The sequence below is a fragment of the Lissotriton vulgaris genome, chromosome 8 (genome assembly GCF_964263255.1).
Source record: "Lissotriton vulgaris chromosome 8, aLisVul1.2, whole genome shotgun sequence".
In the NCBI taxonomy this organism is placed as follows: Eukaryota; Metazoa; Chordata; class Amphibia; order Caudata; family Salamandridae; genus Lissotriton; species Lissotriton vulgaris.
In genome coordinates, this window is record NC_141696.1 from 342,239,231 (window position 1) to 342,259,216 (window position 19,986).

At 44.9% G+C, this 19,986-nt stretch overlaps 1 protein-coding gene across 1 annotated transcript in view; it reads left to right on the forward strand.

Moving 5' to 3' along the window:
* EFHC2 (EF-hand domain containing 2) overlaps positions 1-19,986 on the forward strand; it is a 413,024-nt gene that overhangs the window by 87,787 nt on the left and 305,251 nt on the right. Inside the window, exon 5 of the mRNA XM_086934106.1 lies at positions 8,634-8,885. Coding sequence (XP_086790232.1) covers positions 8,634-8,885 — 252 coding nt within the window. The remainder of the gene's footprint in view (positions 1-8,633; positions 8,886-19,986) is intronic.

Consider the following 19,986-nt stretch of genomic DNA (forward strand, 5'->3'; position numbering starts at 1 on the left):
CATCCACAAATACAATTTGTTTGCTATTCAATTATTTGTATTATTTATTTTGATTGTTTTGTGATGTGCTCGTACACTAATACTTATTGTAGATCACTTACCATTTGTCTAGGGGCATTGGGGATAACTTGAAGGGGAATCAAGGAGAACGTCATTCGGTGCAAGTTGTCTTGTGTGGGAGTTTTTCATTTTACTGGCTAATCAGGGATTGGTATTAATCCTCTCAATTAATTAATGGTGGTAGTGGATGGATTGTCCTATTATTTCTTCTGTGATAACACCTGTGTAACACCTTTTTCTCCTCCTCATTGATGAAAGACCTGACATCCTCCTACTCACTGAGACCTGGCTGACTGACGATTCTCTCCCTGACATCTTGGCAGCACTGCCCCGACTACTACATGCTTAACATGAACCGACCCTCTGGTCGGGCTGACGGAGGGGTGGCAGCTGTCATTCGAAAGGAGTTCAAATTCATTTCCACGTACTCCTTTATCCTCGCTGATGTGGACAACCTCATCATCAGCCTGGAAACTGGAGAGGAAGCTCTTACCCTTATCGTTCTCTATCGCCCCCCCACCCCATGCCTCTGTTTCCCGTCGCCTTCAGCGAACAGCTAGCCAACCTGATCACTTCTTCTGCTCGAGTCGCTGTCCTCGGTGATTTCAACTATTGGTACAACGACTGCGACGCTGGCCCTCATGCGGCTGAGCTGTTCGAAGTTCTCTCCAGCCTTAACTTGACCCAACTCGTCACTTCTCCCACTCACATCAGGGGCCATATACTAGACCATATATGGACCCACAACCTCACACTCTCCTGTCCCGTGATCACGCCCTGCATCTGGTCGGATCATTATATGATCGACACCGTGATCACTGTCAGGGGTCGGGTAAAGGTCCCCCCACTTACAGGTGGGGCTGCCCGTAAATGGAGTGCACTTGACTCTCAAGGCTTCCTCTTGTTCTTGGCTGATACTCGTCCCCAGCCGCGCAGCGCCGCAACTGTTCACATACTGGAGGAAGACTTCTCCGGTTGGATCACCAAGGCCAGCGACCAATTTACCCCCCTCTCCAGATACCCTCGCTCCAGGCACAGTAAATCACACAGGTGGTTTAACACCACTCTGAAAACTCAGCAACTTGAATTACGCCAGATGGAACATAGGTGGAGACGTAACTACTCGCCCACCGACAGAGAGTTATACGTTATTGCACAAAAAAATACAAAAGTGCAATCTTGGCAGCAAAATCCCTACATATCTTTAAAGGATTCTCACTGCCCCTAATAAGTCCAAAGAGATCTTTACAGTTATGAGCGAGCTTACGTCCGACGCTAGAACCCTTCCTTCTCAGACCCCCACCCAAGAGTCCTGCAATGCCCTAAATAGTTTCTTCATTGATAAGATCACTAAGATTAAGAATACTATCCCCCCCTGTCCCCCCTGCTGCCATATCACCTTCCTCCCCCGGAAACCCACTCTCATTTCTAAGTTTTCCTACCCTTGATTCCAACATTCTAGCTAAACTCGTTGCTCGAGTCAAATCGGGCTCGCCCAATGACTGTTGTCCCCCCTCTGTGTTTCACGACATCTTCCTGGCTCTGCTGGACTGCATCCTACCCCTGTTAAACACCTCCCTTGAGACAGGCACAGTGCCCAACTCCTTCAAGGAGGCAGTCCTGGTGCCTCTGCTAAAAAAACCTGGTGCCGACCCAGAGGACCTTGCCAACTATCGGCCTATCTCCCTTCTGCCATACCTATCCAAACTTTTGGAGGCACATGTCACCAGCTGCCTCTCTCAATTCATCGAGTGCTCCAACCTCTAACCCAACCAGGCCGGTTTCAGACCAGCCCACTCCACCGAGGCTGTGATCCTGGCAGTCATGGCTTCTTTAAAGGGCAATGCTGACAAAGGGGCACCTCAAGCGCCCGTCCTATTAGATCTGTCAGCGGCGTTCGACAAGGTGGACCATAACATCCTTCTCCACTGTGTCGAGCAGGCCGGCATCCAGGGCCTGGCCTCTGCCTGGCTCAAATCTTTCTTATCGGGCAGAACCCAAGCGGTTCGCTTAGGCCCTTTTACGGCTGCCAAGGTGCCATCTACCTGCGGAGTGCCTCAGGGATCTTCCCTGTCTCCTCTGCTTTTTGATCTCTATCTTCAACCACTCATTCACTCCCTGAAGAGGTGGGACATCACCGTCTTCAATTATGCAGACGATCTGCAAATCATCTTCCCTCTCAACACTCCAAACGCAGCCACTGACTGTCAAGCCGTGATGCTACACATCCAACAATGGATGAACCTTAACCAGCTCAAGCTGAACCCGGGGAAAACAGAGCTAATTCTCCCAAGCAACAGCCCCACCTATTGGGGTCCACAGTTCTGGCCGGTGGAGCTTGGCCCCCCCACCTGCTCCAGCCAAGTCAGCAAAAAGTCTTGGGGTCATTATCGACACGGAGCTCTTCCTCAAGCCCCAGGTGGGTGCTGTCGTGTCATCATGCATGTTCCAGCTCAGAAAAATCAGGAAAGTCTCCCACCTCCTCACACCTGAGGCTCTGATACAAGTCCTGATTGCCCTGGTACTGTCCCGCCTGGACTTTTCAAACTCTCTGTACCATGGCCTACCCAAATCCCTTCTTCACAGGCTTCAAATAGTACAGAACCAGGCGGCCAGACTGGCCTACAAGACCCCGAGGTGGCAGTCCGCGAAGTCATTACTTTGCAAACTCCATTGGCTGCTGGTTGAACGGAGGGCTGCATTTAAGATCGGCTGCCTGGCATTCAAAGCTGTCTCTGGGACCTCTCCCGCCTTTCTCAAATCCCTGGTCACCCCCTACCATCCGGCACGCAATCTACGGTCCTCTCATCATCAGGTCTTAGCTACCCCCTCAATTAAGCTTAACAAATTTGGCGGCCGCAGATTCGCTCACTTAGCTCCCAACTTCTGGAACCCGCTGCCTCTCCCGTTCAAATCTTCCAACTCTCTCCTGGAATTCAGAAAACTTCTGAAAACTTTTCTTTTTACACAGTCTGGCTAGACCCCCATGCCTGCACCTCTCAGCACTCAATCAGCGCCCGGAAACTTATGGTGACAGAGCGCTGTACAAACCCCCTCCTTAAGATAAGTGTTCTACAGTAAACCTTCCATGAAATAAAAGTAACAGGGAAGCATACACCAGTCAGGCAAGTAGGTATGTGACGAGGACCAGTCTTAATTGACCAGTTATATCTTCATGCAGACATTGCTTGCGTGACCAACTGATAGTGATCTCAGTGGCCCTGATTTATGAAGCCACTTGAACACCCATATGGTTCTTATTCCTCTAACTGCTGTATTTATCAGTTCTAGTACAACTTTGTAATTCATAAATGAATTTCCACTTGTAAATTGGTTTACCCATACACACAATTATACCAGTGTTGTGCAATTTTACATATGAAACAATCTGCTTTCTAATGAGAATTTTGGATGGTCCATTGTGGGGACACCTTTTGAAGGTGGTTAATGATCACAAATCTATAAGTTTGTGGGCATTCTGTAATTTTTTTGCTGATAGTTTAGCACACGGAAGGCAGCTGTAGATTTATTGTTGTTACGAGCAAGAGTAAATCAGGACTCAACTCTTCCTCCAAGGATATGAACTCAACTTTAAATAAGTCCTATATGTACGTTCTTCCATTACCTTTCCCCTGTTGCAAACTACCAGAGTCCTCTGAAGTTACCAACTCACAGTGCAGGTGCTGTACTGAAAACAAATACAAATAAAAGAATGAGCCTGTATATGAATGTAAAGTTTGGGGAGTGGTACTTTTTGGACCATTTTAAGAAGGATGCTTTGATTTTTGCCAGTGTAAGGTAAGAGTTGGGTTGGTCTTTTCTGGTATTTGTAAGAGTTCCCACTAGTTCTGGACAGCCCTCAGGGGAAGGATAAAAAATAAGGCTATGTCAGAGGAAGTAGAATACGGATAAATGTGTTGATGGCACCTCACTTTTGGAAGTGAAGAGTAATTTTTTGCTCAAACGTGACCTTGTGGGTTTTAACTTTGATTATAGAGGTAATTGACTGATGAAAGAATGGTCAGCAAAGGTTTGATAGTTTGAAGGCAAGCAGTGCTTTGGTGTTACCGTATGTACATTGATACTAAAGAAAAGAAGAAAAATGTTAGCACCTATCTTTTTTGAAGGCTATGCAAGCAATACAGTTGCCAAATATCACATATATAAAATATCAAATATATTTTATTGCATGGCTAATTAAAATCTTTGCAAGACAACACACACAAATATGTAATATAAGTTCAAAACTTGCATCACAATGCAGGTGTTAGAAATGAGGGTCTCTAGTTGGCAGAGGTTTCACCTTGACCAAGTAGGGACCCTTCCTTATCGTCAGGGAAACAGAGATACACTTCTAAAATAACCCATGCTCACCTCCTTCGTAGCCTGATGCGAGCAGTCAGACTTATCTCAAAGGCAATATGAACAGCATTTGCACATAACACGCAGTAATACAGTGAAAACACTATAAAAGGACACCACACCCATTGTAGAAAAACAGCCAATATTTATCTGTGCTAAACAAGACCAAAACGATAGGAATCCAACAGACAGTTATTCAAAAATATCAACAAACAGAAATAGACTTTAAAACAGTTTCTTGAAGTCAATAACTCCACCAAGGGCTATCACGGAGTCATTAACAAACAAATCCAACAGTTCTTGCCGACTGTGGCGTCTCAGGCCAGCTACGGTGTCAGGAAGACCCACAAACAGTACCTTGGAAATGTAGGGCGTCGTGGACTATGCGATGAACTCCGAAGAGGTGGGGTCAGCAGGCTTCGTTCCTGGAGGTGGGTGCAGGAGTCGTTGAGCCCTTGAAGTCACATGTGTTGCAGATCGAACTCCGTGTGGTTGAAGTCAGGAGCGCCGACAGGCATCGGATTGTGGTGTGAAGTGTAGTGAAGGTCATCGTCGGTGAGACCAGGGTTCCAGTCCAAAGTGCAGTGGTATTCTCTGCAGTGCCTTCAGGTAATGGAGTCGGCAGCAGTGTCAGTCATGGCATTGGGTTGTTTTTTCCCTCTGTGCTAGCTGGAACATACAGTTCCAGATGCAGGTACCCAGAGGAAAGGGAAGTTTTTGCTGCTCTTGAGACTTCTTGTACAGGGGCAAGCTCTACCTTAAGCCCCTGGAAATACTCCGTAAAAGAAGTTTGGAGAAAGTCCAGTCCAGTAATTTCACTGTCCAAGACAGTAGCAGCCACTGCAGGTCAACATAACAAAGCACACAGCAAAGTGGTTGCCTCCCCTCTCAGCTTCGCCAGCTCTTCCTCTTGGAAGGTTTCTTGATCCCAAAGAGTTCTAATGTCCTGGGGTCAGGGTCCCAATATTTATATCACATGTTCCTTTGAGTGGGTACAAACAGAGTTCCTCTGACACACATAATCAGTTCTGCCTGGCTCAGGCCAGGTTCACTACAGGAGGTGGAGACAGTTTTGTGGAAGGCAGCCACAGTCCATTCAGGTGCAATTGACAACTCCTCACACTACTATAAATGTAGCCAGGTCTATTTGGTGTGGCTATGGGCCACCAAGGAAAGGCATGACACACCTTAACCCGCCCCTTTGTGTCTGTTCACTGTGAATGCACATACCAAGCTCCTGTCACTCTGAACCCAGATGGTGAATACACAAATAGAAGAGGTAAATAGGATGGTTAAGCAAGTAAATGCAGACTTTCTAAAAGTGGTATTTTCAAACACACAATATAAAAAACATTTTCACTAACAGATGTATTGTTAAATTAGGAGTTCAAAAGATGTATTTTTAAATTTTTAGTTCAGGGAGCCTAAACTCCGGCTCTCTATCTTGTCCTAATGAAAAGGTATGCTTGTAAGGTTTTACAAGGCAACTCCCATGTTAACCTATGAGACAGATTGTCTTGCAATAGGGAAAAATGTAATGCACAGTATTTCACAATCAGGACATGTAATACACATCAGTACATGTGCTACCTTTCACACACACTGCACCCTTCCCTTAGAGATATTTTGGGCCTACCTTAGCAGTGTCTCACATGTAAGGGAAGGTTAGGGCCTGGCAAGTGGGTGCACTTGCCAGGTCGACATGGCAGTCAACACTGCATGCAGACACTGCAGTGGCAGGTCTGAGAACCCTTTGAAAGGCTACTTGTGTGGGTGGCCTATTACGATGTCGGTTGATAAACCTCCGACCGGTAGGTTTACACTCTGACTGCTGAACTACAATGTCGGCGCTACGAGTGTAAACCGGCTAGTCAATCCGCCTGGCTCCCAATGTGCTCAAGGAGCCCGTCGGCCAGTCGGAAACCTTCATATAATCCCTTATAGATGGCGTTTCCGCCACTGAGATTATGATGGCGGTTTCCAACAGTGGCGTAGCAAGAGGGTTTGTGAGGGGCCTGTCTGCCCTGGGTTCCATGAGTTCTGGGGGTGGCGGCCTCCCCCTCTTTTATCTTTGGCTGTCATGGGAATCAACAGCACCCCCACCCCCTCGCTCTTATCCACAGCGGCAGACATCATGGAAATCTGTAGTATCCCCCACCCCCGCTCTTGCATGCTGCAGGCGGCAAATACAGTGACCCCCATGGGTGGTACATGGTCTAGCTACGCCACTGGTTTCTGACAGCCTTTCCATGTCAGCCTTTCGACATGGTTAGGCTGTTGGAGCGCGACATTGGGGGCCCCTAGCAGGGCCCCCTTCTCCCCTGGCCTTTCAGTTGTGGGCATGAGGAACACCTATGGTGCCCCCTTGTAAATCCCTGAACCGTGTGGCGGGCACTGTGAGGTGCCTTCCACACGGTGCATGGATTTACAGAAACTCTCACTTCTCTATGAGGGCTTGTGCTGCAGCCGGTTTACGTCTGCTGCACAAGCTCCAATGGAGAAATGGGAGTTTGCTACCACACCATGTGTGGTCGCATCATATTTGTGGTGTCGGAACCGTTGACCAGAGGTCAGTCAGTTCTGCAATCACAGAGATGTCGGTCAGAGGCAACTCTGACCAACATCATATTGAGGCCCTTGGTGGTAAATCAAATAAGACATGGAAACTCCAATCCATAACCACAATTTGCAGCAGGAGCACTTGCGTTTTAACACTGAACAGCAATGAGAAAGTGCGCAGGGACTCTAATCCAGCAACGAAGTACAGCACAATCAAAACCTGAAGGTCAGAAAGCAAAAAAGACAGGGGAAACACCCCAAAAGATGCCAGGTCTAACAACAGGCAAAAGCCAAACATTCTTTATTAAGCTTGTTTTATTTAAACATTTATTTTTGTCTTAAAATACTGATGCACTTGTTCTTTGCATGGCAACCCACACAGCCAGAATCCATGTTGAGTGCATGCTGCATGAACAAGCAAAAGCAACAATTGCATGATCGCGCTTGTTTTACTTAAAAACTTCAATTTTTCTTAAAGTGCCAATATGCCAGTGCTTAGGATAAAGTGCAGTGTTTAAATAACATGGACAACCCTATCTACCCACATGGACCAGGGTAGGTATCTATTTATATAACGTTTGTGCTGTGGCACTCATTCAAAAGTGGTACCATTTTATGTCTCTTAGAAGAAACCTAGAGTTTCTCAGACTTATTCATTGGACCAAAATGAATTACAAAGAAGACAAAACACAGTACTGATATAGTTTGCATTCTGTAATGTTTTCACTCCATTCAAGTGTAGCAATCAACAGAATAGTGCAGATGAGGCAGTGCTCCAACGGTGATTATATATACACACAAAGAACATAGATAAAAGACACTGAACAATTCCCAATCGTTGTATACATTGATTTATATAATTCATAACAGGGTTTGCATATGTCAATGTGGAATCCCTGGAAGTTAAACTACACATAATAACTAAGAGGGAGGATTTATTGATGGATAAGGTGCAGGCTTGCTCATAAGCGTCCTAGCTTAATGTTTTTTCATACGTAACCACTTTGTTGTAGATGAGACTTTTTTGCAGTGATGGCTAAAATGTGATGGTCTGAGTGTTGAGCCTGATGTTAAGCCCATTAGAGCACTCAATGACAGATTGTCTACAACTGTGCACTCCCAAATAGTTGAAGTAGGGAGGCAGGAGAGCCTGCGCTTGGCAAGAAGAGCACTCAGGCAAGTGTAGATAACACGCAGTAGGGATTCTTGTTCTTGATGGCATCATCTTCATGTTACATGTGTTCTTTATCATATGGGACAATGGTTCAAAGTGGGCAGTCCGTCCTTCTGCTGTTTCATTATCTGGATCTTGGTACATTTTGAGTGGCAACTATCTAGGTAGGATTGCCTGCCTAACTAGTGGTAGCTGTTTATCATTATCCCAACATGAGATCTCCTGGCAAAATTTGTACCAAAGTTAGCAATCCTCTTCTGTGAATATAAATGTCAGTAATATTTCACCCAGTTTTCACAGCACTCTATTCAAAATTGCCCAGTGTTAGCAGCCCTGTCTCTAAAATGAAAGTCATTAGTTCACTCCAAGTTTAAGCAACTTTTTTTCAGGATGTATAACCCTAAGAGTTTCGCCAGTGTTAGCACTCGTCTTGTCTAAATTTAAAGCCACTAATGTCTTATGTTTTGTTTGTTTTTAGGAACAAGATGCCATGCAACCTTTGCGTCCTTATGATCGCATGGACACATTAAAGCAGTTCCTGGAACATGACAGGCATGTTTTACGGTTCTATTGCATATGGGATGATACATCCTCTATGTATGGTGACCTAAGAGAGCTTATTTTGCACTACTACTTGGCCGATGATACTGTGGAAATCCTTGAAGTAATACCAAAGAATGCAGGGCGAGATGCAGTTCCTGTGTTTCTTCATAGAGGGAAGCTACCCAAGGTGAGTATGAGGAATGTAGTGCAACTTAATTATTCAATCTAACATTTTGTCATTATAATCAGTCTCAGTGATCACTCAGTAAACCATGCATTATCTGAAATACTGACTGATTTGGTCACAATGATGATTGCGTAAAGTCTTGGGGTACAGTAACATTTTAGAAGGAAGAAATTTAAAAGTCAAAGAATGCAAGTTAAAAAGAAAGGAATTCCCTCTGAATTACATAGAGTTGGTTTATTTGCCGCTTATGTACATTGATAAACAGTTTTTTATTATACTTGTTGTTAAGAACAAAAATGGTATAAGCAGACTCCGTATATTGTAATGAAGACTCATATTTTCCCACATGCGCCTCGCCATCAGTTCTCTCAGATTGTATGTGTTGGTTTAGAGATTTTGAGACTATACACCGGAAAATAAAATCAAAAGCTCAACCAGTGGAGGATATTGTTCAGCGGTTTGTGAGAAGTTTAGATGTGAAATACCCTGAGAAAAGTATTAAAAAAGAGGTATGAGAAGGGCATAGTCACCATCAAACTGGCAGGATACCTTCTCACCAAGAATTTTTTTTTTTTAATTATGAATTGCTGAAGGCTATGGAAACTAAAATTCACACTGGATTATGAATTTGTTAGAATTATTAAATATTTTCGGCCACAATTCTCCTTTTAAATATGAGGCAGAAGATAATATAAATATTCAAATAAGATATTTGTGGAAATTAAATAGGAACATCTGTATCTATATCCCAGGGATAATAATTGAAAAGCATAACTCTGTGCATTACAAACAATTCTGACTTGTTTAAAGACCCTGCACACACTTTATAACTTAGCAGCAAACATATGTAGAATGATCCAAAATGCATAATAACATGTAGAACATTTTTGTTAGAAAACTATTATATTTAAAACTCCTTTGTCACATCTTATCTATTAAAATATCAATACAACCCTTTTCAAAATAAACATTAGGAAATAGTTAGGTAGTTTCAAACTTTTAGAAACCTTTTTAAAAGTCCTTCATTTTAGAAATTGTGATTTACTAATCCTAACACATTTCTTACACAATTATGTAAACTAATTCTAACTTTCAAACAATTATTTGAAATTGTTTTCTAAATAATTTCACCAATTTATGCCCAAAATGATTTAGACATTTAATTTCCCAGCCAAGTATTAAGGACTTCTTCAAACAGAAAGGTGGTGCCCAATGTGAAGGTAACTGTGATGCCAAATTGCCTCCAACATCACCAGCTGCGAATAAGATGTGTTATCTAAAGCCCAGGCAGTTTGCGACAACGCTGTATCTCACAGGGATGTACTGAGGGATAGTGGGAAACAGTTGTCAGGTTCTACGTATTTAAACTTGAATGCACCTGTGGCAGCAAATTGCCCTTATGAAATAGTAGTTAAAGCTCAAGTCCATAATGTTCCTTCTACCGAGCAGCTAAATGTGACATCTAGCCAAATGAAGATGCAGTCTGGAATGAACTGTGCACACCAGGCACACCAGGCAAAAGATACTCTTTGGGACATATCTAAGTGTAATAAGCATTCAAATGAAAGTGATGCATCTGTTATCTGTTTGGGGGATATGCAGGTGAATCAAGTGGCTCAAAGTCCTTTATTATCTCGGTCGCGCAAGTGGGGGGCTGAGAAGATATGTGAGAATCTAGGATTGCCTGTTCTGGAGATAACAAATAATAAGATTTTTTTAAGTCCCTTTGGCCAGGGATATGTGGTGAGGATCAGATATTAGATGATAATTCAATCCTAATCCCTTTAAAAAGTAAAACAATAAATAGTCAACATGGTGTTCAGATCATTGGTCAAGTTGATAACTTGCTGAACTCTGCAGATCTCTCGTTCTTAGATAAGTATGATGTTTCACCTATTCCGGATGAGCACCCTACAATGTATAAAAGTGTTGATAATACTGGTGTGCGGAAAAGTTTGTTAAATACAAAGAATGTTATAACTCCTGCACTTGATTTCCATTCAAATAAGCTCGAAATACAGGTGGAACTTCTAAACACTTTAGGAGTCTATGTGGCCGGTATTGACACAAAATTACAAAACTTAACAGCTTGGTGGTTAAGCCCAGACTGAGGTTAATGACCAATGAATTAAACACCTCCCTCCCCCTCCATGCCTGTCATTCTGTAAGATAGGTTCAATACAACCAGCACCAAAACTCACTGCCACCCAACCAACCCAACCCGTGTCTGTGGAAAGGAATTCCCCCATTTTCTGCTGTCCCACCCTGGCAGCATCTTAGGAAGACTCTTCCTCTGCTTACCCCCGCAAGCCCCGGGCCACCGCCCAACCCCACCGTAGCTACCTTAATACGTGTAAATTAACTATCTTCAACCATCATTACAAAACATAACAGGTTTGGTGGTTAAGGCCCAGACTGAGGTTAATGACCAATTAATAAGATGCACATGTTCTCACATTATGGATAAGATGTCAGATCTCCCTAAAATAGTAGGTTCACTTGTTGACAAAGTTAAAAAAAACATCTGGGAATTCATTCCTTGACGGAACTCCAGTATGCAATAAGAAATTGGGAGTTAGTGTACCTAGTGTGAACATGAAGCAGCAACAACTCCAGGAAAATATGTGTCGTGATAATTCTAGGGTTCCAGAGGAGGCTGGAGGGGAGGCTGAGGTCAGTCTGTGTTTAGATGCACAAATCGTTGAAGGTCATGTTCCCCAGGGAATCAAGAAAATTAAGTCAACACTCATTGTCAAATCCCCATGTTCAAGCCCCGGGGATAGTCTTAGTGATTGTCCTCCATTTTCTAAAAGGGCAAGAAAACAGTTGTTTTGCTGGTCACCGCAGCTAAACCTAAGGATTATTTTCCCATTTTTAATAAAGCTATTAAGAAATGTCCATTTCAGGATGGCGCCCAAGAAGATGTGGAATCTTCTACAGATCTCTTGATGCTTTTGAGGTGTAGGGCTCAGCATCTGCAAATGGTAGAAAAAATGAAGTTCTCACTATCAATGGTATAATGAAGCTGGATATAGTAGGCCTTAGTAGGGGAGAGGAGATTAGGTTTGACAGTAATCCTCAGGTGACCAGGCTTGTGTCCCAAGATCAAGTAGCACGTACCCCGAATGGGTCAAGTTCAGCAGACTTGTTAGAGCCTATTGTCACTCAGTGTCTAAAATCATTAAAAATATTTTCAAATAACGCTTTAGCAAAAGATAGTAAACCAGGCCCATCAATCTCCTTATGTTGTAGACAGGATAATAGTTCTATTAATTGGGATAACAAATTAGTAATCCATCCTCTTTATGAATCTCAGGGTTCCCACAGTAGTCTCAACTGGAGCCTAATTCTGAAAATAATCTCAACCATTCCTGAATTATCATTTATTAAAATCACTGATTTGGTGTCAGTGCAGTTTAGACAAGTACAGCCAAACACTCTACGAGAGTCCACTATTACCACTGGTCCTCAAATGGTATTGTGACCATAATTTTAGAATCAAGTTTGTATTTTATGGAATGTGGCTTTAAGGTTGAGATTTGGACCTGTGTACCTTATTCCCAGATTCTGAAGGGATTGGCCCTTAAGGTGGATAAGGACAGAATAACAGCCGAAAGTAAGACGCCAAATCCAGTTCTTAGAGGCGCATCAGGCCCATCGGCTAATCAATCTTGCAGCTCTGGCCTGATGATTACCAACTCACTAACAGGGGGTCTAATTTCTGAGTGGCTACCTAAAAATAATGTGCGAATGGAGGATTGGTCCAGGCTTCCAGCTACTCTGCCGAAATTACCCAGAGCAGATAGTAACTGAATGTCCCTAGCTACAGATGTTAATGCTAAGCAAATACAACTATGCTCTTGGAATGTTCATGGGCTAAACTGTCTACTGTCTGACTCCAATACAATATTATTTCTAAATTCATTTACAATTCTATTACTTCAAGAAACATGGAGCAAACATATGACACCTTTGCTTGGGTTTAATGAATATAGTCTCCTGGCAGTGCGAACGAATAAGTCAGGCCGTGCAAAGTGTGGCCTGTCGTGCTACATTGTGGCTGACCTAAATTTAGTAGTGGAGGTGGTGGATTTCGATCTGGGCTGGTTACAATGTCTTCTGTTAAATAAAACTGATTCTGGTCTAATTATATTCAATGTGTACCTAAGGTACGCAATCTCTGCCGCCTGAGGAACCAACGGTTTGCGAAGACGCCGAAGATTTGAGTTACCCGGACAAGTAATGGAAATCGCCTTTAAATTAAATGTCAGAAGAAAAAAAGGAATTCCGTAGTAGAAAAAAGCACAAATATTGGAAGGCCTGAACCTACAGAAGCCTGGCAGGAAGCCGTCATATCTGCATACTGTAGTACTAAACGGGTGCAAAAGGTATCCTATCAAAAATAGAGTCCAGCCCCGAAGAAGCCTTTTATGACACAGAGTGTTCGGTCCCACCCATATAGGGTCAAAACGCGTCGGCACGGACCAGATAGTGGTTCGGAGCAAAAAAAGTGAGACTGATCCTTTCTGGGCAGTCCAGTGGTAACCAACGTGTTCCGCCATACTAGTTTGTGGAAATAGTCTCCGAACCTATACAGAACCCCCAAGTCAGGATATTCTCAGGACCTAGATATATTTGGTCCCAGAACACTATGTTTCCAAGAGTATAGGACAATAAAAAAAAGATGATTCAGTTTGTGAACCAAAAATTCCCCTGTAATACAACTGTCCAGTGTGTCTTGTCAAATATCTTGTATATATATTTGTGCCTAACTATTTTTGAGTGTGTTTAAAATAGTACATTTTTGTGTATGTTTTATATATAAGTGTTTTTGTATAACAAAAAATTCATGTGTAGGAGATATGTAAATATATCCGATGAGGGAAATTCTCAAAAAAGTTATTAAAAAAAGTGTATGAAGCAAATAATTAAAATGAATGATGCGCTAAGTCAATAAAAAGGACTTCTGAGGCCAAAAAGAAATAGTGTGATCAATGGTGTTAGAGGTATTTTTTTAATAAATTTATTAGAAAAAATAAGTCTACGCAGCTGTATATCTTGCATCTTGCGGGATATTTTAAATCCATTAATAATCCAGCACCCTGAATTTAGACTCTGGTGATTTTAATTCGCAGCTGATTTGGTTTTCCCCAGCACATGGTAAGACTGACAGAATTGCAAAAGAGTTTTGTGACATTATGTCCGAGGCTGGGTCTAGTCAGTTAAAAGAAAAATCTAGGTTCATCCCCACGTAAAAAAAATTCTAAACTAGGATCAATTATTGACTATACGTTTATGTCAGACAACTTAAGATCAAAAATGTCTGAATATACGGCAATCCCTTGGCTTGAAAGTGATCATGGCCCTCAGATTGTGACATTTAACTTTTTGGTGAAGTGTTATCCTAGACCTAATGAACTGCCCAACATGGCCCATTCCTCATATAATCTGAAGAGGTTAGACTGCCATACAGCTAAAGAAGAGGAAATTACACAAGTTGCTAAAACATTAATAAAGGAAGGTGACCAGTGGGATCTGGGGGATATGAATATGATTGACAAATGGAACTTTATTTCAACGTCCCTGGTGGGAAAATCTGCAACCTCAGAACGTCTGGTTTCCTTCTAAGTTATTTAAGGTAAAGAGATTGCTTACTAGAGCTGTTAGGGAGGCGTATGCTCATAGTTTCCATCAGTCCTATTCTGTGTATAACGAAAATTTGAAGGAACTTACAGCCTGATTCATGAAGTAAAATTGCGCCCGCAATCGCTGCGAAAATGCAATTGCGGGCGCAATTTCCGTAATCGGCATTCAACATCAAAATTGCGAACTCGCAAACACATAATAGCGAATTCGCTATTATATTCGCAGAATCTCGGTAGGAGAGCATTAGCGAATCGGAAAATGCGACAAACCACGGATTCTGCGAAATAAATAGCGAATTCGCTATACAATCGCAATCGGTATTCATGAAAAATCGCAAATAGCGAAAAACCCCAAAATCGCAGTTTGCGCCGCGCAAATTAAGGACAACTCAAAGCAGGTGGTAACCATAAAAGCCATGCAAAAATTACATTTAGAAAACCGTTGGCCAATCACCAACAGGTTCAGGCCTGACCAATCACACATAAGGACAATCAGCAGCAGCAGCATAAGGACTTCCACAATGCCAGGAATGTACATGGTGGTGAGGCGTCGAAGGCTACAGCGATTAGCACGGAGGAGACGCAGGATCCAGGACAGGATTTTCCGCCAGCGGGTCACCTTGCTGGGCCAAACCAGAGAGCAGATATATGCAAAATACAGGCTGAATGGGGAAATGATAATGCAGCTAATACAGGACCTTGACCCCCTGATGCAGCACCCAACAAGCCGTACCAATGCGGTTCCTACACATGTGCAGGTATTGTGTAGCCTGCACCTCCTGGCCTCCGGGAGTTTCCAGGGGATAGTAGCGGCTGCTGGGGGGATATCCCAGCCCACCATGTCACGCTGCCTCCACACTTTTGTTGACGTCATGCTCACCCAGCTACACCGTCACATCAAATTCCCCGCCAGCCAACAGGACATGACCAAGCTACAATTCTACAATGTAGCCCATTTTCCACATGTACTCGGATGCATAGACTGTACCCACGTCGCCGTCTGCCCACCAGCTGCCACGGAGTATATGTTCCGCAATAGAAAGTCCTACCACTCCCTCAACATCCAGATGGTCTGCAATGCTAAGACATACATCACTGACATTGTCGCACAGTACCCAGGGAGTAGCCATGACTCCTTCATATTCCGGCACAGCGGCCTCCACACACGACTGGTCAGGGGAGAGTTTGGGGAAGGACACCTACTTGGTAAGTACACTTTGTCGACAATGTCACATTGCTAAGAAGTAACAGCGCAGCACAGGCAATCACCATCTGCTCCTCTCATTCAGGTGACAGTGGCTACGCCCTCCGTGAATACCTCCTGACCCCATACCTCAACCCTGCTACACCCCAGCAACGGCGCTACAATATTGCACACATACGGACAAGGAATTGCATAGAAAGGACATTTGGCCTGCTCAAGAGCAGGTTCCGCATACTGCACAAGACAGGTGGGGCCATGTATTACAGTCTTGCAGTGTGCTGCCGCATTGTGGCTGTCTGCGCAATACTACATAACATAGCAACCAAGCGCCGGATACCTGTCGACATCTCTGGCAGTGAATCTGAAGGGGACAACCGGCCACCTGCACATGCGTGCCACGCACGTGGGGAGAACCCAGCTGATGGCCACAGACGTCGCAACCACATCACAGTCAACAGTTTCTAGTGCACCCTCTTCCCTCACCCCACAAATCAGTAATGCATGCAAAATGTAATAATGACACAACGCTAATGTGTGTAGCAAAATAAATGTATTTGTTTAAATCACAAAAAAGGTACCAGTTCAACTATCTTCCACTAACAGTATTACTGCATACTGCAGTGTCAAAGGACAGGGCAGGCTTAAAGTCAGCCTGTGCCTGTTATTGTCTAATGTACTCAAGTGCGCCTACTGCGCGTTCCGCCCAAGCGCCTCTGAGGCGCATTGTCTTTCGGGGCTTCTGGACCTGGTGTGGGCCTGGTGCTGCGGCTGAGTGGCGGGATTTGTGAGGCAGAGTGGCTGCTGATGCTGGATGTCCCCTCACTAACATCATCACCCCCAACAGTGGCAGGTATAGCAGGAGGGTGTAGTGCCGTAACCGCCGTGGTCAGGTGCTCCAGGACCCTGGTCATGTCCTCACAGCACTGGACAAGTTGGTGCTGCTGTGCTAGTGACCGCCGCGACAACTGTGAAGTTGCATTGGCAGCAACATAATTGGACCTGCTGTAGGAGGCCAGCCGGCTCATGGGCTGATGGTGGCGCCGGCGTGCTGCACTGCGCTGTGTAGTCATCGCAGCAGTGTTGGCCTCCATGGCTGCAGTCATGCGGGCCATTCCCTCCCCCACACCTGCCATGGCTGCAGTCATGTTGTCCATGCGGTCCCCCATACCTGCCATGGCCGCCGTCATGCGGTCCATGCGGTCAGCGACTCCGGCCATATTGCGCCCAATCTTGTGGAGCTGGAGCTGAATGGCACCTTGCTGCCGTGCCTGGCGCTGATGGATTCTCAACATGCGTCTTTCGACGCTCATACGCGCCAGCCCCTGTCCATTGCCCCTCCTGCTTGCTGCAGTGGTGTGCTGGCGAGACCTGCCACGCCTGCTCTGCTGGCCTGACACTGTGGCTGGCCGCTGTGTCGCAACTGTCGCGGGCCCAGATGTTGTAGCAACAGCTGCTGGTGGTGTCACAGCAGGCGTTGCTGGTGCGGCAGGGACTGGAGGCACACTAGTCGCTGGCCTGGCTGCGGCTCTAGGTGGTGCGCCAGATGCAGGGGGCTCAATAGTCGCTGGCCTGGCTGCGGCTCTAGGTGGTGCGGCAGTTGCAGGGGGCACAATAGTCGCTGGCCTGGCTGCGGCTGTAGGTGGTGCGCCAGTTGCAGGGGGCACAATAGTCGCTGGCCTGGCTACGGCTGTAGGTGGTGCACCAGACGCAGGGGGAACACTGCTGGTGGACCTGGCTGCTGGTGTTGTTGCAGAGGCAGGGGCTGGTGCCTGTGTTGGTGGTGGCACCTCCTCCTCCTGGGCCTCCTCATCAATTTGCAGCCTTTCACTGTCGCTGCTTTCAGCGCCACCTGTGAGGGTAAGTGGACGATCATTAGTTGCATGTATCTGGCAGACGTGCAGTTGCTACATGCATGCTGGGTGACATTCCCTGAATGGCTGTGGCTTTGCGTACTTTGGAACCTGTCTGGCTGCATTGTGGTACTACTACATTGTGGCCACACTACATCTCCCACAATGCTTCAGGGCATTCCCTGATGTGCAACAATGGCATGACTATGGGACATTAGGGGAGCCTATTTGGTCATGGACATTCATAGAGGACAGGGTCGCAGTTGCATGCCACTTACCTTGGGTGTCTTGGGTGGTGCGGGATGAGTCGAGACGTGTGAAGCCAATGCACGCCTCCCTCTCAAGGGTGTCTTCCACCTGGTCCTCCATGGGTGAGTTGGGAGGGACTGTAGGTCTGCCACCTCCAGTGTCGGACGACTCTCCAAGGCGCTCCGCCACCTTCTCTTTGGCACGACCTCGGAGGTCGTACCATCGTTTTTTCAGTTCCTCTAGTGACCTATCGGCCACACCCACGGAGTTGACAGTGGAGGCAATCCCCTGCCAGATCCTCCGTTTTTCTTGCTCCGGGACCCTCCTGGAGTCTTTACCAAAGAGTTTGTCGTGGTTGGCCACCACCCCTTCAATCAAATGTTCGAGCTCCTGCTCAGAAAATTTGAGCTTCCTCTTCCGCCCTGTGGTGTTGCTGGGGCCAGGAACAGGTTCCTCTGACATGGCAGCAATGTAGTAGCAGAGTACAAATCACCAGAATAGCAGCAGCTCTCCCACTTGCTCCCTCGAGGTCTGCCTCACTGTGGTGAATGGGGGTGGGAACTGGCTGCTTCCTGGTTGTGATGTCATCACTGTGCTCGAAATGCGACTTCCCGTTTTCCCGATCTCGCGATTTTGCGATCTCGCAAATAGCGATATCGCTATTTGCGAGTTCGCAATCCCGGCGCGGGTAGCCGGAAATAGCGATTTTTCTGCGATTATCGGTAATCGCTAACGGAATTTGCGCCCGCGTGCGAATCGCATTTTTTTATCGCTAATCTTCATGAATTCAGATTTGCGATTTCTCAATAGCGATTCGCAATTTTTCGCTATTACAGAATCGCAAATCCCGTTTTTAATGAATCAGGCGGTTTGAAAAGTTTATAAACAAGAAGTCTGGAAAGCAAAACTTAAATATCAATCAGGGCTTTGAAAAAGTTTACTATCTGCCTCCAAACAAAATAATGCAAAACGATTTTGGGCAGTAATTAACAATATTGAAAGGGGAGACTGCAGGGCATTTTGTGTAAATATAGATCGGACACCAGTTGGGTAACTTTTATTACTAATTTGTATGGCACAGCGGACCATATGGTAAATCAACCAGTTATGCGATTTGGTATGGGGAAAATAGTAGATCAACTATTGATATGGGGAGTGTTGAGTGCCAGGGGATGAATACCACTGTCCAACTTAGTTATTCTAGTTTTGATTTAAGCTTTAGTTTAGAATGTATAGGTTGCAATCAAATATTGACTTTGCTATGTGGGTTTCACGCAAATGGTGCTCCTGGACCTAATGGGCTGCCTAATGCTCTGTTCCGTGCCAATGTCGACATGTGGGCTGGAATTTTATATAAATTATTCAATCAAGTATTGAGACTGGAGATTGTGCCAGCATCATGGCAAGGTAGCATATTGTAGCCTATTCATAAAAGGGGTCCGGTTGCCAATCCCGCTAATTACCAATTAATTTCATTGACTGATGTTGATGCAAAGGTTTTTGCCTCCATTCTGTTGAAAGATTTAGAAAATGCTCCATAAAAGCAGAGTAAAAAATACGGTGAGATGACAACGTACAAGCACAACCCCACAGCTGTGATGTACAACAAATGACCATTGTCCCGCAACAGATAGGCCTCCCCTCACAAACAGTCACAATGTACATTGGGAAACATCATTTACCACGAAGGCATTACCACTACTAGTCAAAGTCAAAGTCAAAGTCAAAGTCAAAGTCAAAGTCAGTTTAAAATGCTTCACCCCAAAATTAAGCTACGAGATGGACTCTAGGCATTGCAATAAACTACCCACCTATAAACCCTTTGTTGACCTATTAGAATATAAACAAAGTCGGTCTTACATCGGTTTAACCCTGACTCATGGCGCAAGGAGAACAATTGCTATGCTTCGACTGGGCATCCTTCCCGTACTTTCATATACCTCAAGATGGCTTCCGGGAGGATCTCCTTTATGTACTTTGTGTGAAGGCGGCGTTCAGTCTCTGGAGCATGTTCTATCTGTATGCCCGAATCAGAATGTAATTTTAGCCCGTAAAAGATTTCTAGAGCCCATATATCGTTCCAGCAGAATCTCGACGGTGAGAGACCTTATAAGTCTGTGTAAACAACCCCCGAATGAATTTGTCTGCTATAA